The sequence below is a fragment of the Pyrus communis genome, chromosome 10 (genome assembly GCF_041283825.1).
Source record: "Pyrus communis isolate YQ-2024b chromosome 10, ASM4128382v1, whole genome shotgun sequence".
Classification (NCBI taxonomy): Eukaryota; Viridiplantae; Streptophyta; class Magnoliopsida; order Rosales; family Rosaceae; genus Pyrus; species Pyrus communis.
Genome location: NC_142574.1, coordinates 26,464,226 through 26,487,139, shown reverse-complemented (window position 1 = coordinate 26,487,139; position 22,914 = coordinate 26,464,226). Strand labels below are relative to the sequence as shown.

General features: G+C 36.3%; 2 protein-coding genes across 2 annotated transcripts; both read left to right on the top strand.

Annotated features, from left to right (window-relative positions):
• The first annotated feature begins 213 nt into the window (after window positions 1-213).
• On the top strand, window positions 214-5,035 carry LOC137727872 (potassium transporter 11). The gene is made up of 8 exons (XM_068466709.2): window positions 214-561; window positions 996-1,224; window positions 1,761-2,006; window positions 2,673-2,723; window positions 2,829-3,089; window positions 3,177-3,344; window positions 3,488-3,739; window positions 3,958-5,035. Exons 1-8 carry the CDS (start codon window positions 448-450, stop codon window positions 4,989-4,991), a joined length of 2,355 nt encoding a protein of 784 aa, XP_068322810.1. The 5' UTR covers window positions 214-447; the 3' UTR covers window positions 4,992-5,035.
• A 1,806-nt stretch (window positions 5,036-6,841) lies between these two features.
• On the top strand, window positions 6,842-11,629 carry LOC137729688 (potassium transporter 10). The gene is made up of 9 exons (XM_068468693.2): window positions 6,842-6,999; window positions 7,345-7,560; window positions 7,826-8,051; window positions 8,304-8,549; window positions 8,928-8,978; window positions 9,088-9,348; window positions 9,439-9,606; window positions 9,937-10,191; window positions 10,484-11,629. Exons 2-9 carry the CDS (start codon window positions 7,447-7,449, stop codon window positions 11,521-11,523), a joined length of 2,361 nt encoding a protein of 786 aa, XP_068324794.2. The 5' UTR covers window positions 6,842-6,999; window positions 7,345-7,446; the 3' UTR covers window positions 11,524-11,629.
• Window positions 11,630-22,914: the final 11,285 nt, after the last annotated feature.

Sequence of the window (22,914 nt, the reverse complement as noted above, 5' to 3'; positions counted from 1 at the left end):
TCTAGATGTTATAAAATAAAAAAAGTTGAATTTTCTTAACGCGACAAACTCGTTGCATTGCATGGCAAAGTTACGTGCTTGCTGCATTGTGTCACTAAATTTTCTCCAAAGGTCTTGTCTTGTACGTATTTCGTTTTAATTCACACGGTGTTACATCATTACATGTAAGCAATGCAAAATCTATAAATAGGCGAGGCAGCAAACCATCCTATTGCATGCCCTCCCGAAAAACATGAGATGAGTAAAAATTCCTGCCCCTAATCCTCCACAAACTGTTGTCCCAAGTACCAAGCAAATTCTGGGGTACCAGAAGAAAGCAACAAGAAAAAAAAGGAAAAACAAAAACTACCCAAGTGAAGAAATTGAAAAATTGTTGCCGGATAGGTGACATTTGAGCAGGGGAAGAGGAACCCATTTGAATCAGTGAGTTGCAGATCACTGCAAACAATGTCTGACAATGGAGACCCTGAGAAAAAAGGCGGGGTCTGGGATTTGGATAAGCAGCTTGACCAGCCAATGGACGAGGAGGCTAAAACGGTCAGAAATGTGTACGGGGACCAGGTTCTCTCTCTCTCTCTCTCTCTCTCTCTCTCTCTCTCTCTCTCTCTCTCTAAAACCAAGAAATGTCAAAGCTCAAGTCTTTAATTTGTATAAGTTGTTGAGATAGGGATAAGTGAAATGAAATTGTCCAAAGGATTTCATTTTCAATTAGGAGAGAAACTTCGTTAATACCGCCACATTGGTTGGAGGTAACAGGGGTCGGGTGAGTCCAAAATATAGGTCCCATGCATATTTGTGTCCTACGAATGGTATGGTTGGGATGTCCTACCAAAGCTTTTCTTTTCAATTAGATTTAGTCAGAATTTTGTTATTGATTGGAAGCTCTTTCATGCCGAGCATGTTCTCAATGTGCTACCTTAACATATATTTAAGGTTAATGTGTTTTTTTAGGACTAGCTTTGGTCCTGTTTCTGATTGCTCCTTGTTTACTTCAGACGTATTGTTCAGTGGGAACGGTTCTACAGCTTGCATTTCAAAGTCTTGGTGTGGTCTATGGAGATTTGGGCACATCCCCTTTGTATGTTTTCAAAAATATATTTCCTGCAGGAATCGATGCCCCGGAAGATTTACTCGGAGCTTTATCGGTCATCATATATTCCCTCACTCTTATCGTACTCGTGAAGTATGTTCTTATTGTCTGTAGAGCGAATGACAACGGTCAAGGTAAACTGATCTCAACCGATAAATTCCCTTTATACTAGTTGGTAATACTTGAAGAAATGCTCAGATAATTGATCTAAATCTAACTATGCTGATTTATATAAAAGATTATGGATGGTTTTTCGAGCTTGTTCAGTTGTTTAATGTTGCCCCAACCGTGCAGTTCATTTACTCGTTTCCTCTTCGTCCTCTTAGGATTGATTGGTGGTTCTTATTTTTGTTTCCCTTGGGAAGAATTGATGGAAGGTTTTCTTCCCGAAGATTTGGTGAATTAGAAAGTGGGAGGAGTAAAGTTGGTAGGGGAGAGGGAGCAGACGAAAGTTTAGTGTACAAACATTACGTAAATGTGTACAACGCACCTACATAATAGAAACGTTTGACCAATATTATGCATCCTTTGATACATATACTTCTGATCTGATACTAGTATACTGAAACATGCAGTTTTCTGATATACATTCCTTCCGAATGAGGCAAATTACTCTGTTTGTTTCTACCAGCATTTAGTTCCTGTAATCTTATCCTCCTCGTGGTTGCAGGTGGAACATTTGCTCTTTATTCATTACTTTGTCGACATGCAAAAATAAAGACCGTTCCTAACCAAGACCAAAGTGATGAGGAGCTAACAACATTTAGCCGTTCTACATTTGGTGAGAAATCATTTTCTGAATGCACCAAGCGATGGTTGGAAGGACACGCAGTCATGCGGAACATACTTCTTATTCTTGTCCTGGTTGGCTCTTGCGCTGTGATAGGGGATGGGATTCTTACTCCAGCCATATCAGGTATACTATCTTCATGTAGTAGGATCAATCTTCTGTCTACGTATGTTTTTAATCTGCTTACAGATTCAGATCTTTTTCGACATATTGAAAGTGAGTAGGTTACACAAGAAAGTAAATAAGATTAGGCAAGTATAAAATGAACAAGTGATGGGATAAGCCAGGTTTATCGGATACTATTTGTAATTAGTAGACAACAGCGGTGAACTTCTTGTCTCCAACGATATTCATGTTGCCGTTTTATTGAGCATATGCTCCTAAGTTGAATATGTTATTCACTTTCTGTAACTATCTGCACAACTTCTGCCAATCACATTTTCGTTGCACAAAAAGCAATATGAAAGAGAGTTATACGGATGAAATTTCAAACTTTTCTAGGGACCTCTTCAGGGGTATCCCTTAGCGATCAATTTGTCTAAATTCAGGAGGAACTTTGAGTTGATTTTGCGCAAGCTTTATTTGTATAACTCGCCTTCATATTGGTCTTTTGTGCAATTTGTCTGGGGACATTAAGGCCTTGTTTCCATTGAGTTCAATTTGCACGAGGCCTTAATGTTTTCTTTAATGCAAATGAGGTGAGTATGATTCTTTCTCAGTTCCATTGAAAGCTGCTAAACCATATTCTATTTGATCAGTATATGTAATGCTTAACCATACTATCTTTAACAGTTCTGTCAGCGGTTGGTGGGATCAATGTGGGACGGTCCCAGATTAGTAATGGTATCTTCATGCTCCCGGATGTAAAGTCCGTCTTTTATTTGCTTCATCCTTTCTGTTAATGAATCTATCAATGTTCCAAATCTGATTACATATTTTTATATACAGACGTAGTTGTACTTGTTTCTGTTGTTATACTGGTACTTTTGTTTATCGTGCAACAATTTGGTCCGGAGAAAGTTGGTTGGCTGTTTGCACCAGTTGTGCTCCTTTGGTTTCTCGTAATTGGAGGAATCGGCATCTTCAACATCTGGAAATATGACACTAGCGTTTTGAAAGCTTTTTCACCCATGTATGTGTATGTATACTTTAAGAAGGGAGGTATAACTGGGTGGGCATCGCTTGGTGGTATCGTGCTTTGTATAAACGGTAAAAATTCTTCATGCTGTTATGGCAGTTGATCCATCTTCTTTATTCTGATCAATAGTCTGAATACCGCTTTCGAACCATTTACAGGAACGGAAACACTTTTTGCTGATGTATCGCATTTCCCAGTCCTGTCCATACAGATTGCTTTCACTGTTGTTGTATTTCCTTGCCTTCTTTTAGCCTACTCTGGTCAAGCTGCCTACCTCATGAAAAACCGAGATCACGTAATAGATGCCTTTCATTACTCTATTCCAGGTTCGTGTTCTGGGTGTTTTTCGTTTGGTGTCAAACTAATACGAAGCACAATTTGAATGTAAATATACATCATATGTTTAAGCCCTGTTTTTATGGTAATTTCTGATTTATCACTGAAAGATTCCGGTTAATCGTTTCTGCAGAGCACATATATTGGCCTGTGTTTGCTGTTGCAACTGCTGCTGCTATTGTTGCAAGTCAGGCCATCATAACCGCCACTTTTTCATTAGTCAAGCAGGCCCTTGCGCTTGGCTGTTTCCCAAGAGTCAAAGTTGTATATACATCGAGGAACCGTCATCAAATATATATTCCGGAGATTAATTGGATTCTTATGATTCTCTGCATCTTAATAACAGTTCGATTTAGAAATCAAGCTGAAATTGGGAACGCTGCCGGTAAGTTCTTCCTCTTGTTTCCACATGCTACAGCTTCATGTCCTACAATAACATGTAATAAGCTATAACGTACTGAATGAACCGATTAAGTTCATCCTTTTCGATTACTTTCTTTCATATCTACAACTTTTCCCTCGAAGTGTTCAAATTTCCCATTTCAAGCTCACTGGTTGAAATGAAGATTGCATCAGCTAATGTAATCTTATGTGTTGCGACAGGGACGGCGGTTGTTATAGTCATGTTGGTAACCACATTTCTGATGATGTTAGTGATGATATTAGTTTGGCGCTGCCATTGGACTCTCGTACTTATCTTCAGTGTCTTAACATTTGTGGTGGAGGGCACTTACCTTTCGGCTGTACTCCCCAAGGTCAATCAAGGAGGCTGGGTTCCTCTTGTGCTTACACTGGCCTTCTTTATCGTCATGTATGGTTGGCATTACGGTACAGAAATACGCTATGACATTGAGATGCACAGCAAGGTGTCGATGGCTTGGCTTCTTGGACTTGGTCCCAGTTTAGGACTGGTTCGGGTACCTGGGATAGGCCTTGTGTACTCTGAGATAGCGACTGGAGTCCCCCGCATCTTCTCTCACTTTATCACCAACCTGCCCGCCATCCATTCTGTTGTCGTGTTTGTCTGCGTGAAGTACCTTCCTGTCTGCACAGTCCCAGAAGAAGAACGGTTCCTTGTTAAGCGGATTGGACCCGAAAACTTCCACATGTTCCGTTGTGTTGTAAGATATGGCTACAAGGACGACCACAATAGGGACGACGAATTTGAGAAAAAGCTCTTTGACAATCTCTTCACATTCGTCCGGCTTGAGTCCCTGATGGAAGGATCTCCAGGCTCTGATGTATCTAGTATACTCAACCAGGACGCCATGTGGAACAACCACAGCAGCAGCATACCTTACTCGAATGCAGACCTGTCGATTACATCTGTAGACTCCATCGAACCTGATGATTCTCCGGTGCATATCGGCCAGAGTTTGGCCTACTCCTCTGTCCCGCCGAGCAAGCAGCTGGTGGAGCTCGACGGGATAGAGTTCTTGAACCGGTGTAGAGATGCAGGAGTGGTGCACATACTTGGGAACACTGTGGTACACGCTAGGGGGGGATCAAATTTTTTTAGGAAGGTGGCGATTGATTACCTGTATGCATTTCTTAGGAAGATTTGCAGAGGGAACAGTGTGTTGTTCAATGTTCCTCATGAGAGTCTCTTGAGCGTTGGACAGATTTTCTATGTGTGAAACTTTTTTGATAGTATAATTAACAATTGGTAATCGGTAAATCATCTTCTGCCTTCTCCATTAGACAAAGGATTCAACGTTCGGAACTGGACCACTAGAGTGTGGATTTTCCTGCCGGCGGATCCTCAACCTCAATTTCGAGAAAAACTTACATGCAATGGGGCGTATATTTTTGCGTTCATGTATCAGTATCGTGTCAAGAACATTCACTCCAAAATTTGCTAAAAGAAGCATGATGATTGCTCTAGAAAAACACAAGCTCACTCGAACAAGACTACTTTTTTTTTTTTTCGAGAGGCCGATATTCTAAAATACTTTGATCATAATAAATGAGTTTTGAACGTAAGTGCAGGTTCTGAGGACTTGACGAATGAAGTAATTTCACTTTTATTTTAGAACCAACTATATGTTCTCTTAGCTTTAATCTAATTGGAACAATGGTCTTTTAATTGAAAATCTGTAACTATTGGTTGCTTAACTCATCAAAACTTGTAGCTATGGTCTTTTTTGTCAACTTCGTTAGAACTTCCTTCAAAATGAGTCACGTGTCACACATGTAAGACTGAATCAAGGGGCAAATATGAAAAACTAAATGAGAAAAATTGTAGCAATGATCCCTTCATTTAACCCAATCGGAGAAGTGGTCCCTCGACTTTAACCCAATTGAAGCAATAGTTTTTAACCCAATTGTAGCAATGATTCTTTCAACATGACTCATTTTGACAGAATTTTGATGGGATTGACGAAAAGAATCATAGTTATATATTTCATGAGTTAAGAGACCAATAATTATAAATTTTTAATTAAAGTGTCATTACTCCAATTAGTTAAAATTAACATTGCTACTATTTTCTTCAATATAGAATGGATTGAAGATAACTTACCTTTTTAATGTTGTCAATTCACAAAGTCTTTGTTCGATGGTTGTGAAAAAGTGTTGAAAATAAATTTCATGTCCAAGAAAGGAGGGATCTTGCATGAATTTTTAAATAAGTTGGTCTACTTTTATATTGCTAGTTGATTTTATGGTGAAACTTCAACTTCTTCATGGTATCAGAGCAGGTTATTTCACGTATGAAGCTCAACGGCCACATATGTTCTAAGTCACTTTCTTTATGTTATCAATATGTTAGACTTGAAAATTCGTTATACTTATTTTTCTTAAAATAAAATGACCTCACCCACCCTTGATCCCACCCCTTGATTTGTTTTTTCCTGTGCTCTAGAATATTTTATTGTGCTTAATTACAAAACTAATTTGAATCTCATGGTAGTATTCTTCTTCACTTAGAAGTGAGAAGTATTAGGTTCAAATCTTGTGGATGGCGAATTCGATACCAAATTAAGCTGCCCATTGTGTGGTTTCGCTGAACTCCCCCTCCCTTAATGTAAAAATATCGATGTACTCAACAAAAAACAAAAACAAAAAATTATAAAACTAATAAGTCAACACCCACCCTTGATTTGTTTATTATTTCAGCTGCTTAATAAAATGGACAAGAATTGTCTGCCCTCCCACTTCCGGTGTTCTCCCGTGCCCTCCTGTTTTGTGTGATCACGGTTAAGTCACGTCAACATTTTATATTGTATTTTTTTTTATAAAGATAATAAGACAAAAATGAATAGTAATATACAATGTTGATGTGACTTAACCGTGACCATACAAAACACGGAAGGCACGAAAGTGGGAGGGCATACAATCCTTCTCCTAATAAAATAGACACAAACATCGTGCTTATAGTTGCCTACGTTTAGAATCTTCCATATTATTATTGAAAAAATGAGACTTGGAAAAAATAACGTTATCTGGTCACGCTATTAATATAATTCTCCATGAACTGAAGTCGTTTAATATTGGTCAACATGAGGGTGAAGTCTTTAACTCCTGTTTTGCTCTTAGAAAATGGCGCGTGCTCATCTCTCTCACCCTCGTTTCAATACTCAAATGGCTACTCGAAGCCAATGAGGCAAAACCCACTTGGGAAGATCATCTGCAAGTTGCAACCAGGTAATAACACTAATAAATTTTCCATCTTTTCCTATTTTGTTTTGCATTTTCTGTGTAAAATTTATGTGCTGGGGGTTCTTGGACTGCCATGCATTCAATGGAGTTCTGGGTATTTGTTCAAATTTGGTCAGCTTGTTCTCTTCTGTGTTGGATTTGTGGGCAGTGCACATTTGTTTCACTTGAATTATTTTTTTTTACTGTTTTTTATACTTGATCATAAGCATTTTGATTGGGGAACGCAGGTTGATGTTTAGTTATTTCTGGGATTTTCCCTTGGTCATTTGTTAGTAATTCGAAACCGGAATCTTCAGACTCTTACTGATATCGGATCTGGATTTTGTTCAGTTAGGACTAAAGTTTCAATATAGAGGGAAGGATTGAAAAAAATATAGTGGAGACGTGAATTGGTGGAAAGGAAGTAGAATCGCTTGAATTATCGGGTTTCGAATGGCTGCTGATGAAAATACCGATAAGAGCAGCAGCGTTCGGGTTTTGGATCAGCAGCTTGATCAGCCCATGGATGAAGAGGCTAAAAGGCTGAGGAACATGCACGAGGAAAAGGTATTATCTCACTCCCTCACCCCTATTGAAACTGCGCAAATGTCAGTCCCGAAGGGTTTTATTTTTTGACATAGGCAGTCGATTGATTTACATCTGTTATTGATTTTCACTTCTCGTCCTATATGGTTGAAAAGATGTCATTACATGTACTAGCGAACGTATCTGTCTATGTCTGACATGGATGTAACATATCTTGAAGCTTTTGTGGTATTTCTGAACTATCTTTGCTCCCGTTGCTGATCACTTTTTTTTTATGCCCTTCCAGAAATTTTCAGCATTAGCGCTCGTGCAGGTAGCATTCCAAAGCCTTGGCGTTGTATATGGAGATTTAGGCACATCTCCTTTGTATGTTTTCTACAATACGTTTCCTGATGGAATTGGTGACCCAGAGGATTTGGTTGAAGCTTTATCTGTTATTATCTATTCCCTCACCCTTATTGTACTCCTGAAGTACGTTTGTATTGTCTGCAGAGCAAATGACAACGGTGAAGGTAATTGATCTCAATCTATCATACTTATATAAGCTCCTCCTCCCCTCCCTACCCTTCTAATCTTACCATAGGCCTTGAACGCTATGCTCAGATCATTAATCTAAAGCATCTATGTTTGATTGTTGCGACATTAACATCGAGAGCTATAGATGCTGTTATGCTTTGTTCTAATGTAGTGCCAAATGAGGTAAATTTCTCTATTTGATTCTGCGATTTTCAGTTCATGTAAACTTATCCTCCTCATGGTTGCAGGTGGAACGTTTGCTCTCTATTCATTACTCTGTCGATATGTAAAAATAAAGGCTATTCCTAACCAAGACCAAACGGATGAGGCACTCACAACATATAGTCGTTCTAAATTTGGTGAGAAATCATTTGCTGCAAGAACCAGGAGATGGTTGGAGGGAAATGCATTTATGCAGAGCACACTACTTATTCTTGTCCTAGTTGGCTCTTCCGCGGTGATTGGGGATGGGATTCTGACTCCAGCCATATCAGGTAACCATCTTCATTGTTGATGTTGTAATATCATTCTTCTGCCTAACTATCCTCATTGGTAATTTGCTTAATTATCTAGTTTTGTTTTACGGGGGTATCCTAACACATTCAACATTCGTAATTAGTTCCTAAAGAAGTAACTTGTAAGGGAGCGTATTGCAATCCCTTGCACCCTGACCAATCTTAATTATGAAACTGTTATCTTCTTCTTTCTAATGGTAAAAGGTACTTCCTTGAATGCATTTTGACCAAGTAAGAACATTGAAATATTCTACACACGTTCTTTGATATTCTTTATCAGTTTTATTGGAAGCTGCTTAACCATATATATTCTGTTTGCTAAGTACAAGCAACACTTATCGATGCTATATTTTGCAGTTCTGTCAGCGGTTGGGGGGATCAACGTACGCCACTCTGAGATTAGTAATGGTATCTCCATATGCTTGGCATAAAGATACTGTTTCATTTGTTTCATCTTGTATGTTTCTCATCTATCATTTATGCCAAATCTAATCATAGCTACTCTTTTGTTATACAGAGGTAGTCGTGCTTGTTGCTGTTGTTATACTGGTACTTTTGTTTAGTATGCAACCTTATGGTACAGATAAACTTTGTTTCCTGTTTGCACCAATCGTACTCCTTTGGTTTCTCGTAACTGGAGGAATTGGCATGTTCAATATTTGGAAGTATGATAGAAGGATTTTAAAAGCCTTTTCACCTATATATGTACATCGATTTTTTAAGAGGGGAGGAAAAAATGGGTGGACATCCCTTGGAGGTCTTATGCTATCTATAACAGGTAAAATTTCAACATTCCATCCTCTTTTACTTATGAAATTCAAGCAAGTTTGTGACTTAGTCCCTGAAGACTGGTTGTGAACACTTATAGGTACTGAAGCACTTTTTGCTGACTTATCCAATTTCTCAGTCCCATCCATACAACTTGCTTTCACAGTGGTTGTATTTCCTTGCCTTCTATTAGCCTACTGTGGTCAAGCAGCATACCTCACGAAAAATCCAAATAACGTGTTTGGTGCTTTTTATCATTCCATTCCAGGTTTGTTTAATTTCTTGAACTATAAAATATAACATGAACATTTAGGTTTAGGTGTTTATTGTTTCCATGTTGCCGAAACTGATACCAAGTAAATACTTGTATGGTCAGAATACTGATACAAGATAGCATGTCGCATTTGAAAAACTAGTGTACGGTATTTTCTTCGAAACGTGAACGTGCTATGATACTCAAATTTCACGTAAAGTAGAAGTCTATTGTTCAAGGAAACCCTTTAAACTTTACATATATAGTTAGAGTGGCATGAATGTCCTGTATTTATGGTAATGCATTGCCGAAGGATTCTGATTAATCGTTCTTAACTTCTTGCAGACAGCATATATTGGCCCGTGTTTATTGTTGCAACTGGAGCTGCTATCATTGCAAGTCAAGCCGCCATAACTGCAACTTTTTCATTAATCAAGCAGGCAGATGCACTAGGCTGCTTCCCAAGAGTCAAAATTGTGCATACATCAAGGAAATACCGTCACCAGATATATATTCCAGAAATTAATTGGATTGTTATGATCCTGTGCATTGCCGTCACAGCTGGGCTTAAAAATCAAACCAACCTAGGGAATGCCAGTGGTAAGTTAAACCAGATGTCGCTTGTTTTATTGTGCACGTATCTTCCTATGTTAAAACATAACTTCATAGCATTAGTGAATAAAGAATTTTCCTCCTCCATATTATATGCCATCTTCAAATTCTATGAAAATTTTGTATAGCATTAGGAAATCTATGATGGCAGTTAGGATTAAAGGGTAAAATTTTCTCTCCTCAAACTTCTGTTTTGACTGTTACTTGTCGTATCTCATTCCAAGCTTCTTGGTTGAGATTAAGATTGCACCAACTAACATAATCTTACGTGTTGCAACAGGGACGGCAGTTTGTGTAGTCATGTTGGTAACCACATTGCTTATGATTTTTGTCATGATATTAGTGTGGCGCTGCCATTGGATTCTTATCCTGATCTTCACTGGCTCATCATTGGTTGTGGAGGGCACTTACTCTTCTGCTGTACTCCTCAAGGTCAATCAAGGGGGCTGGGTTCCTCTTGTGATCGCAGCAGCCTTCTTTATCATCATGTATGTTTGGCATTATGGTACAGTTAAATGCTACGAGACTGAGATGCACAGTAAGGTTTCAATGGCATGGATTCTTGGACTTGGTCCAAGTTTAGGACTGGTTCGCGTACCTGGGATTGGCCTTGTGTACACTGAGCTAGCAAGTGGAGTTCCCCGGATCTTCTCTCACTTTATCACCAACCTACCTGCCATCCATTCTGTTTTTGTCTTTGTCTGCGTGAAGTACCTTCCTGTCATCACAGTCCCAGAAGATGAGCGGTTCCTTATAAAGCGGATTGGAGCCAAGAACTTCCATATGTTTCGTTGTGTTGTAAGGTGTGGTTATAAAGACTACCATAAAAAGGATGATGATTTGGAGAACAAGCTCTTTCACAACCTTTTCATGTTTGTCCAGCTTGAGTCCCTGATGGAGGCGTCACCAAACTCTGATGTACCTAGTTTACTTGGCCAACAAACTAATCAATCAGGAGATGGCCAGTTGAGTTATAGCAGTAATATACATCACTTCAATCAAGTAGACCTGTCAATTGAATCAGTGGACTCGATCGTGACTTACGATTCTCCATTGCATGCAAACAACATGACCTCCATTCCGGCAAGCAGGCAGGCCGAGGCTGATGAGATAGAATTCTTGAACAACTGTAGAAATGCAGGAGTGGTGCACATACTTGGAAATACAGTCGTAAAAGCTGGGAGGGAATCGAAACTATGGAAGAAGATCGCTATCGACTACCTATATGCATTTCTTAGGAGGGTATGTAGGGAAAACAATGTAATGTTCAACGTTCCTCATGAGAGTCTCTTGGATGTCGGGCAGGTTTTCTATGTGTAGCATCTGCATCAATCTTGTAAACTCTTTTTTTTTTTTTTTTTCTGGACGAAGAATCTTGTAAACTTTTAACACTTCAATCTTACATATTGTCATCCATTTCAGTTTACTTTGACTGGATCAAAAACCTCCTTCACACCGATATATTTTTTGGCCAATTTTTTCAAAGTAACAAGTTAAATACCTAATTAAGACCTCACATCGGTCATTTAAGTTAATTAACCATTTGCACGCACCGGTTAATACTGATGGCCTTGCTAAAGGTAACCCGGTTCTTGTGGCTTGTGGCGGGGTTTTTCGAGATTCTGCGGGCTATTTTCTTGGTGGTTTCTCCCTAAGCTTGGGGCATCGCACTTCTTTCTATGCAGAGCTCCATGCTGTCATCCTTGCTGTGGAATTGGGTCATGCGCGGGGTTGGCAAAATCTATGGCTTGAAAGTGACTCTTCTAACGTGATATCTTGCTTCGCTTCTGGATCCTTCTCTCCTCCTTGGTCACTCCAGACACGCTGGAACAATTGTATTCTCCGATTGCAAAACATGGTTTTCCGTTGCTCTCATACATTTCGAGAAGGAAATGATGCTACTGACAAATTAGCCAATTTAGGGCTTCTCTCATCTTCACTTGTTTGGCATTCCGCTCCTCCTATAGAGATTCTTCCTCTTCTGCACTCAGATTTCTTGGGCATGCCAGCCTACAGGTTTGTCTCCCCTTCTTGATGTGTGATTTCCCTTTTTTACCTAATCTTTTTGGATTTCCTTTTTAGTTTTGCAGCTTGTCTTGCAGGTTCTTACCTTTTAAGGTTTATAGAGGGGTCTGGGTGTATGTCCACCCAATCTTTTTCTTATATTTTCTTTTTCAAGAGGGGTATGGTCTATGTCCCCCCCCCCCCTTTTTTTTCTTTTTTCTTGTAATTTTTTTTTTTCAAAAGGGGTAAGGTGTATGTCCCCCTTCTTTGTATTTCATTTTTCTTGTTCTATGAGGGGTAAGGTTTATGTCCACCCTAACTAGGTGTAACTTCTTTTTTCCTATCAATAAATTTACCTCGTCCTACCGAGGTTTTCCCAAAAAAAAAAAAAAAAAAAAAAGAAAAAAAAAGAAAAAAAAGGGGTTAACATAAGTTGTAATTTATTTTGTAAGATTTTTTAACGGACGCTTAACAAAAGTTAGGTGAAACTAACAGGGTATTTGTGACCATGCACGTATGACATCGCTCTTTGATAAGGAAAAGGATTCACAAGGAAGAAAGAATAAATAAACAAATCAAACATCCCTATTGGAAGATTAATCCGAATTTTTCATCACAATTTCATTAAAATTTGAAAGTTGACATAGCAAATTAATTAGATGAAACATAAAGGATTCGATTTTCACCTACTTGGTAGTTGGTACCCTTAAATTAAAGTTGCTCAAAACGAAACTTAATGTATTAATGTGTCGGAGGCCACAACGCAAAGGGGCACGACGCAAGTTACCCAAAACAAAAAATTATGCCACAAAAGATTATCACGTCCTTTTCCTCGGTTTCCTTAATTTCCTTGATTAATGGCGCCGGTTCCGGATCCTCAAAGATTGACAGATACGGAAGCATCGTCGCAGCAATCGCAGCCACGCTCAACAGCAACGAAGTCATCTTCGTCAACTGACAAAATCAGAGAGAATACACAGTGAACGCAGTGAAGCCAAATATATTCAAAACAAACAGACATACGCGAGCGAAGAAGGCGCATATTGAAAGTATTGTTTGTACGCAGTTGCTGATATAGTCCAGCCCTTGAGTATGGACGTAGTCAAGAATACCCACTGCATGCTATATATATAACACCAATCTGAAGGTAGATTGATATTTGAGCACCTAATGGTTCTAGGAACTTTGATGTTTGCATTTTCTTGATTGGTTTGAATTGAAAGTGTGTGGTCTCTAGGACTCTTAGTTAAAGCTTGGAAATTCATGTTTCTGCCAGTGACTTTATAATATACTTTGTATATTAAGGCCAAGAATTATGTTCCTTCAAGGACTTGGTATCCTGAAGAGCTGGATCTAGAGCTAGTGTTGGCCATTGAATTAGATCTAAATAATCTACTAATAAAGTTCACAAATCAATCAAACAAAATAAAGAAATCTTATTACAACAAGCATATCACGATCCATCAATTTAATCACTCATAAAACACAACAAATTAATTTCTTGAAGGAAGAAATTAATCACAAAAGAATTGAAGAACAGCTAACAAATAAATCTTTGTTAGAAGTCATTAATAATTTTCAAATGAAACTTGTTAATGACATTTGTTCAGATATTTCCAATGCCTTTTGGCATCGAAAATAGCACATTGTTAAACTTCCTTACGTCAAGGAGTTTAATGAATCCAAAATCACAACCAAAGCCAAACCCATTCAAATGAGTCAAGAAGTTCTGTAAAAAAGAAATCCAAGAGCTCGCAGGCATCCTTGATTGAAAATGAAAATACAGGTGTTTATTATTTTGCTGGATATGGGATGGAACTGAATGGTGGCTTCTGTTCTTCAGAGAATTCACAGAAGTCTCAGTTATGATGGACGAAAGTCCCTTATGAAAGAAGCTTGAGCTTTGGTTTTGTAGAGTTGGATGGGATGATTGAGGTTGGGAATCTCGTTTGCTTGCATATGCCAAAAGCTGTAAAGGCTAGCGAATGATGATGCTTTTTATTGTGGATTCAACCGCTGCTGCTGAAATGATGGATGAATAGCAAAAGTGATTTTACTATTCATGAATAGTTCTTTGTCGGAATGATTGTTGTTTTTGGTGATAAAATCATATGGCTGCTATTGTACGATTTACATGGGTAAAATTTAAATGATTACAAATTATTGCATTTTGAAATTCAAATTTCAAATGGATCTTGAGAATCTTGATAGTCGGCCCACTTGACTGGCTAGGACGAAGCGTATGATGAGTTGGAACTTGTTTCTTCTTCTTCATTGTGCAGCAAAGCACACATTGCTTTTTACAATCATAGAACATTTCATAGGAACACCTAGTAATGTCACCTCCAGGATCCATGATCAACTCAGCAATCTGAGATGTCCTACTTTAAGCGACTTTAGATGGTACAAAGATGTGTTCATGTCTAGAGTCATGCTCAGAGAAGACAGTAATCAACCATTTTGGAAAGAAAAATTTATAAACGGATTACCAAATCTTTTTGCACACAAAATTAGAAGTGTCTTAGTTAACGAAGAAGGTATCATACCATATCATACCCTTACTTATGGAAATATAATTAATATTATCCAGAATGAAGGTTTGAAAATGTGTATCGATATGAAAATTTCAAAACAAGTTAACAAAAACAAATCCATAGCCAAGGTATGAGCTAGGAATATTCTGTGAACAATATGGATTACCTCATATTGCTCCCTCCAACAAAAAGAGAAAATCACGAGTCTATCATAAGTACTCCAATAAATACTCAGGTAGACATTATCCCAAATACAGATCCAAAAATAAACATTTTAAAACCAACAAGTTTTATGAAAAACCCAAAAATAACAAGTGAAAGAGGAAACCCTCTGGAAAAGTCCACTCCAAAAATCCAAAACAAAAAGGAAATTGCTACAAGTGTGGCAAATATGGCCATTATGCCAATGAATGCCATGTCAAAAAGACAATAAATCAATTGAAGATCTCTGAGGAAGAGAAACAGCTGCTTCTGCCATAAGCTTGTCTGCTAATTCTTTAAGTTGTGAGGATTTCTCATTTTTCTTTGAACTTGTTGTCTTGGATGATTTGGATGATTTAGTCTTTCCTTTGAGAGAAGATGAAGGACTAATGTCTAATAAGGATTGTGTTTGTTCGGGAATTTCTGGCAATGCCTTTGTTGTTGGTGGAGATACCATTGGGACAGGAATAATGTGAAATTCTGATTAAACCAAGTTGATGATTTTTTGATAGTCGAATTTAACCCACCTGGAACGGTAGACTTCACCTGTTTCAATTTTGTAATTCCATTTCATGATCCAAAGGACCTTGTATTTTTTCATGAACAACGGTAGAAGTGAAATTCTATCGTCGAAACGGCTGCGATCAAATCTTTTCTAGAAACCATTTGATAAAACTTGCATGAGATCATCTGGCAGTAAACTGGCTGTTGGGCCGTGAGTAGACCACTATTTTGGAAACCATGCTGGAAAATTTAGCATGAAACTTTTATCAAAAGTTATGAACCATGAATGACTAAAGTCTGTTGTTTGATGAAGGAAAATGTTGGTCTAGGCTTGAATGTAATCAAAATAATTCATAAAAGGGAGACCTAAAATGACTAGATTAGAAATGTTTTTGATTTAAAAAAATGAGGTTTTAAAACAAATATCATTTTGGCAGACATGCGCTTTTGGAATCTCAAAATTTAATTGCATTGGTGATTGGTTAGCAGCACTAAATATTTCTTTTGACTTATGAAAGTACTTAGTAAGAATCAACCCTTCTTGAATACAATTCAAGTAGCAGCACTAAATATTTCTTTTGACTTATGAAAGTACTTAGTAAGAATCAACCCTTCTTGAATACAATTCAAGTCTGCGCCCGAATCTATCAAAGCAATAGTTTCAAAATGAAAGTCGTCAATTATTATTTTGATTTTAGAATACCATTTCTGAAGGTAGAAGCTTACTGTCTATTGACAATGGTAGAAATTATGAGGACAACAATCAAGATTACAGTCATTATGATCATTAAGCTTACAGATATTATACCAAAGGCTATAAACAGAAAGGAAAATTTGAACAAACGATTGATCGGTATTTACCTTGAATTTGAGATACTCAATGAATTGACTGGGAGTAAGAGATTTATGCCAATTAAAATTAAATGTGATAAAAATATTCTTCATAATGAAAATAGTGTTCTATGATAAAAATAGGTATTCCTTCTTCATCTTTTTTAACAACATTTTTTATTTCATTTCTGGATTGTTCTGTGAGATGTTTCTCCCACCAGGAATGGAGCATTCCTGTAAATCCAGTGACCAAAAGGTCGACAACTTGTGAGTGGCTGAGATTATGATTGGTAATATAGCTATTAGCAACCATAGAGATATGTTGGAGTTTATTGAGAAGTTCTTGTTCTGACAAACCATCTATATTCTATTCATAGAGTTTATTAGAGGAGACTCAGAATTGGTTTAGAATGTTTCTTTCCTCAAACTGAATATCCGAATATGTTGGCCTGGGATACCAATTTTTGGTAAGGAATGTTGGGTTGACATGCTTATTGGTAATCCTTTTAAGTTCAAGATTTTGAAAAGCTTGTTCAACTTTTCGGATGGAATCTGAATCAGTTTCTAACTCAGAGAATGATGAAGATACTTCTTATTAGGAATCACTAGGGTGTTTTAAGACATGATTTGTCTTTTCTTGTTTTAATTCTGATAACATTTGATCAATTTTTTGACTTGTGGAAGTTGTGTTCAAGGCTATCGCCTTTGAAGAAGATTCTGGAAAATTAACCAGGGATTTTTCCCTGATTATGGATTTTGGCTGGGAAAGTTTATCAATTTTTGTTTCAATTTTATTTAATTGTTTTCCTATGATATGAAGACTCTGATTGGTGAAACCTAATTTTTTTTTCTTTGATTTTATTAACTTCACGTTGGAGGTTTTTTATTGTGATTTCTTTCTTCATCTTATTGAACCTTTCCAAGGTTGTGCTAAGAGAGATTTTTGGAGTTGGTTGAGGTTGTCTAGTGCCAGGTTCTTCAGAAGAAGCTACTTTCTTTAGTTTCTTAAGATAGAAAGATTTAAGTTCAAGGTCATCTACTTTACTTATTAGTTCTATAAGAATATCTTCTTATTCTTCTTGTTTGTTGAGAACTGAAATTTTATTACAGCAAGCATCAATAAAGAATTAATCAATGATTTGATTAACATCAAGCTAAAGTCAGTTGAAACGACCTCTCAAGTCACACATCCTAGGTACCAACCTCATACCCAGGATCAAGGAGAACAAACTTCTCCAACAAAATCTGATTTCGAAGCAGGTCAAATTAATCATCAACTTTTAGTTTTAAATAAACCTTTTAAAAGAAACAAAAAACGTCTCAGTACTGATATTGAGGCTGAAGAGAATATTCCAAGAAGGAATGTTTTCAGAAATAAATACACTCAAAAAGATTTGATAAAGAAACTTTCTCAAGCAGTTATTTTTTCAAAATTTGATATGAAATCAGGTTTTTGGCAAATTCAAATTCACGAAAATGATAAATACAAAACAGCTTTTGTAACACCTTTTGGACATTATGAATGGAATGTAATGCCTTTCGGCTTAAAGAATGCTCCAAGTGAATTTCAAAATATTATGAATGAGATTTTTAATCAATACAGTCACTTTTCAATTGTTTATATTGATGATGTTCTTATACTCAAAATCAATAAATGAACACTGGAAACATTTGCATTTGTTTCCTAGGATAATTAAGTCCAATGGATTAGTCGTTTCTGCATCTAAGATTAAGTTGTTTCAGACCAACATTAGATTTTTAGGATATAATATTCATAAGTCTACCATCCAACCCATAGATAGAGTCATCCAATTTGCTGATAAATTTCCTGATCAGATTACTGATAAAACTCAACTTCAAAGATTCCTTGGGTCACTAAATTATGTATCTGAATTCTATCATCATCTTCGTCAACAATGTAAACCATTATTTGATCATCTCAAAGATAATCCTCCAACATGGTCTACCATTCATACATCCATTGTCAAACAAATCATATATATATATATATATATATATATATATATGCCCTGTATGCAAAGGGATTTTCATTTTTTTTCAAAAAATAGGGATTAGGTGTGGGGTCCACTCTACATCAAATTTCAACGATCCGAACCGTCTATTTTGTAAGTCTCGTTTCATAGATCATCCTTACAAAATTCAATTCAGTCCGAAACCATTTGCCTATTTAATTATCAAAATAAAATTTTATTGTTTCTTATATAACAAAGTATTCGTTAATTTATTTGAATTCAATTAGATGTCTTAAACATTTCCGATTTGGTTAATACTTTGCAAGGACTATATGATGTGCAACTTGAAAAATACACGGTTCAGATCGTTAAAGTTTGATGTGGTGTGGACTCCACAATTAATTTCCATTTTTATAAACAAAATAAAAATTTCTTCCCTTAAAGGTTTCCTATATATATAGTAACAATTAAGACTATAGTCATTATGATGAGGAAGTGTGCAGATATCAAACCATAGTAACAATCAAGACTACAGTCATTATGATGAGGAGGTGTGCAGATATCAAACCAAAAGCCATAAACACAAAGAAAGAATTGAACAAATGATTGATCGGTGTTTACCTTGAACTTGAGAAACTCAATGAATTGTCTAGGAGTAAGTGAATCAAGGTCAATGGTGGTGAAAATATTCTTCATAATGAAAATAATAAATTAAAATTAATGATGCATATATGTTTGAAAATAAGTTTTATTGAAAACTTAACTTGAAACTTACAATTTTGTCTATTGACAGTTGATAAAAGAAACAATGGAGCTCGCAGGCATCCTTAATGATGAAATTAAAATACAAGTGTTTACAATTTTTGACTGGGTTATTCTGGATTGAATATTGTTTCTGTTCTGGTATGAGAATGCATAAAAGTTTCAGTCTTTGGACAATGTCCCCCTGGAATGAAGCTTGAGTTTTGTTTTATAAAATTGGATAAGATGATTGAGGCCGGGAATCGCGCTTGCTTGCATGTGCTAAAAGCTGTAAAGGCTGGGGAATGATGATGTTTTTAATGTGGAATCACGCTGTTACTGCTGAAATGATGGATGAATAGTAAAAGTGATTTTACTATTCATGAATAATGATATGTCTAGAATGATTGCTGATAATTGCTACTGCTTTCGGTGCTGGAGCTGAAACATTTCCTATTGGAATTACATGCTAGAAACTATTTGTTCACATGGGTAGGTTGATGTACAAATCAAACGGGTCCTGGGAATCTTGGTAATCGACCCACTTGGCTTTTTGGCTAGATGAATGTGATGGTTGTTGAGAAGATGCATCCAAAAAGTTTGATTCTGAACCTTCGTCATGGAGCAAAGCTGCTTCAGCCATTAGCTGTTAGGCTAAATCTTTGAGCTGGGAAGATTTTTCTTTCTTCTTCGAGCTTGTTGATTTGGAAGATTTGGTAGTTCTTTTGAGAGATGAGGACAGACTAATGTCTGATAAAGATTGTTCTGGAATAATTGGCAACGCCATTTTTGGTTGTACTAGAATAGCTTGAGTGGATGATGCCGGAATAGCTTAGACTGGAGTGACGGGAAATTCTGAGAGGACCAGATTAATGATCTTCTGATGGTTGAATTTATCCCACCACTTGACTGTTCTTTGTCTATAGACTTCACCTGTTTCAACTTCATAATTCCACTTCATTATCCGTGGAACTTTGTATTTGTCCATGAACAATGGTAAAAGTGTAATCCTGTAGTTGAATCTGCTTCTATCGAATTTCTGTTAGAAACCATTTGAAATGACTGTCATGAGATCTTCTAGTAGCAGGCTGGTTGTTGGATCATAAACTGACCACCATTTGGGAAACCATGCTGGGAAATTGAGTCTGAAAGTTTTGTCAAAATTGATGAACCATGAATGACTAAAGTCTTTTGTTTAATGGAGAAAAATGTTAGTCCATGCTTGGATATAATCAAAGTAATTATAATGGTTATTAGGAATTAGAACATGCTGGGTATGAAGGGGTTTAGTCTAATAAAGATGGAGTCCCCATTCGGATTTAGTTAAAAACTTTCTAATGTAAAAAGAATGATAAAGGATTTTGGTTTCATGGGTTTTGCTGTAAAGAGGTTTAATTGAAATTGATTCAGTCTCACTGAGAATGGCTTGATAATATTTAAGGGTCTTATAAGACTCAGTTGGCTAGTAATGAAAATTGGGAAGGAAAACTGTTTTGGCTATTTTTTCTAGTGCTTGTTCTTGATGAATATTGAAAGGAATACTTAATAGATACTCTTTTGGGGTTTTATTGACATATCAGGATGTTTTAGTATAACTAGTTGATTGGGATGATGAAAATGGCTGGGTTGAAATTGAATATAGGTCATATTGACTGACTAATGCCGTTTGATAATTGGGACGTGGGGTTTGGTAGTTTGGTCGGAAATTTCCTATGGTGGAACCTAAGGGAGTGAATCTATTGGTAATGGCTAAGGCCGATGAAGAATCTGGGCTTGATTTTTGTGTTAATGGTGGTGGTGATGTGGCTGGAAGCCTTCGCTGGCTATTGCTTTTTTCTGTCATTCTTTCCCTGCAAAAATTCTCTTGTTAGGAAATCGGTGATGCAATTTTGGCTGCCTTTAATGTATTCAATGTCAAAATCAAAAATACTTAATATGGCTTGCCATCGTGCTAAAATCTGTTTTGATGCAATGTTTTGAACATCTTTTTGTAAAACATGTTTTGCAGACTTGCAATCGACTCTGATTAAAAACTTTTGATTTAATAAATCATCTTGAAATTTGTTAATGCATAGTACTATAGATAATATCTCTTTCTTAATAGTACTATAATTACTTTGTGCAGAGTTCCATACTCCTGAATGGAAACGAACAATTTGTTCAGAAGATCCAGAAGAAATTGACTGTTTGAGGATACCTCCATAACCAATGTCAAATGCATCAGTTTCAACTATTTTGAATGAGTTGGGAGTTGGAATGCCAAGGCATGGCAAAGTCTTGATATGTGATTTAATTTGTTCGACAATAGAAGTATGAATGGTAGACCGTGCTAGAGGATTATCTTTGATACGATCAAATAATGGTTTGCATTGCTGACGAATATGAGGATAAAATTCAAAAACATAATTCAAAGAATCTAAAAATCTCTGTAATTGGGTTTTGTCAATAATTTCATCAGGAAATTTATCTGCAAATTGAATTACTCTATATATTGGTTGAATGGTTGACTAATGGATATTGTATCTAAAAAATCTAATATTAGTTTGAAACAATTTAATCTTTGATGCAGAGACAACTAATCCATTGGACTTAATGATTCTAGCAAACAAATGCAAATGTTTCCAATGTTCATCTATTGACTTTGAATAAATAAGAACATCATCAATATAAACAATTGAAAAATGGTTGTATTGATTAAAAATCTCATTCATAATATTTTGAAATTCACTTGGAGCATTTTTTAGGCCGAAAGGCATTACATTCCATTCATAATGTCCAAAAGGAGTTACAAAAGCTGTCTTGTATTTATCATTTTCATGAACTTGAATTTGCCAAAAGCCTAATTTCATATCAAATTTTTAAAAAATAACTGCTTGAGAAAGTCTCTTTATCAAATCTCTTTTGTTGGGGATTGGATATCGAATCCATTCCAAAACTTCATTCAATGGTTTGTAGTTAATAACTAATCTGGGAGTTCCTCTTTCTAATTCTGCGTTCTTTTGAACATAAAATGCAGGGCATGACCATGGAGACTTGCTTTTCCTAATGATACCTTTATTAAGAAGCTCTTGGATTTCTTTTTTTTTACAGAATTCCGTAACTTCTTAACTCATTTGGATGAGTCTGGCTTTGGTTAGGATTTTTGATTCATTAAACTCCTTGATATAAGGAAGTTTAACAATGTATTGTTTTCGGTGCCAAAAGGTGTTTGGAATATCTGAACATATATCATTAACAAGTTTCATTTGAAAATTATTAATGTTTTCTAACAAAGATTTATTTGTTAGCTATTCTTCAATCCTTTTGTGATTAATTTCTTCTTTTAAGAAATTAATTTGTTGTGTTTTATGATTGATTAAATTTGTGGATCGCGATATGCTATCCTTTTGGAGATGTTTTAATTTTCTGAGATCTGTTTCCTTGCAGAACTCAAATGTGACTTTCTATCCTAAGACTTGGGTGGTAATCATATTATGATGAACCTTAAAAGGATATATGAGTATAAAAGGGAGACCTAAAATGACTGGATCAGAAATGTTCTTGATTAAAACAAATGAGGTTTTGAAACAAATATCATTTTGTCAAACATGCGCTTTTGGAATCTCAAAATTTAGTTGCATTGGTAATTGGTTTGCAGCACTAAGTATTTCGTTTGACTTATAAAAGTACTTAGTAGGAATTAACATTCTTGAATACAATTCAAGTCTGCGCCCAAATCAATCAAAGCAATGGTTTCGAAATGAAAATCATCAATTATTATTTTGATTTTAGAATACCATTTTATGGATTCTTATCTTGTCTAAAAGACCTTAAGATTAAATCTTTTTCTTCATACTTGGAGTTTGAATTATGACTTGAAGAAGAATCATCATGTTCTTCGTTATTGTTATTTACAAGTGTTTGGGTCTGAACTCTACTGAGAT

Excerpts from the sequence above, each read along its gene's own strand:
- LOC137727872 (XM_068466709.2), top strand. The coding sequence starts at position 448 with ATGTCTGACAATGGAGACCCTGAGAAAAAAGGCGGGGTCTGGGATTTG. Across the intron at positions 562-995 it reads GAAATGTGTACGGGGACCAG|ACGTATTGTTCAGTGGGAAC; the intron begins GTTCTCTCTCTC and ends TGTTTACTTCAG. Across the intron at positions 3,345-3,487 it reads CTTTCATTACTCTATTCCAG|AGCACATATATTGGCCTGTG; the intron begins GTTCGTGTTCTG and ends TCGTTTCTGCAG.
- LOC137729688 (XM_068468693.2), top strand. The coding sequence starts at position 7,447 with ATGGCTGCTGATGAAAATACCGATAAGAGCAGCAGCGTTCGGGTTTTG. Across the intron at positions 8,052-8,303 it reads AGCAAATGACAACGGTGAAG|GTGGAACGTTTGCTCTCTAT; the intron begins GTAATTGATCTC and ends TCATGGTTGCAG. Across the intron at positions 8,550-8,927 it reads TCTGACTCCAGCCATATCAG|TTCTGTCAGCGGTTGGGGGG; the intron begins GTAACCATCTTC and ends TATATTTTGCAG.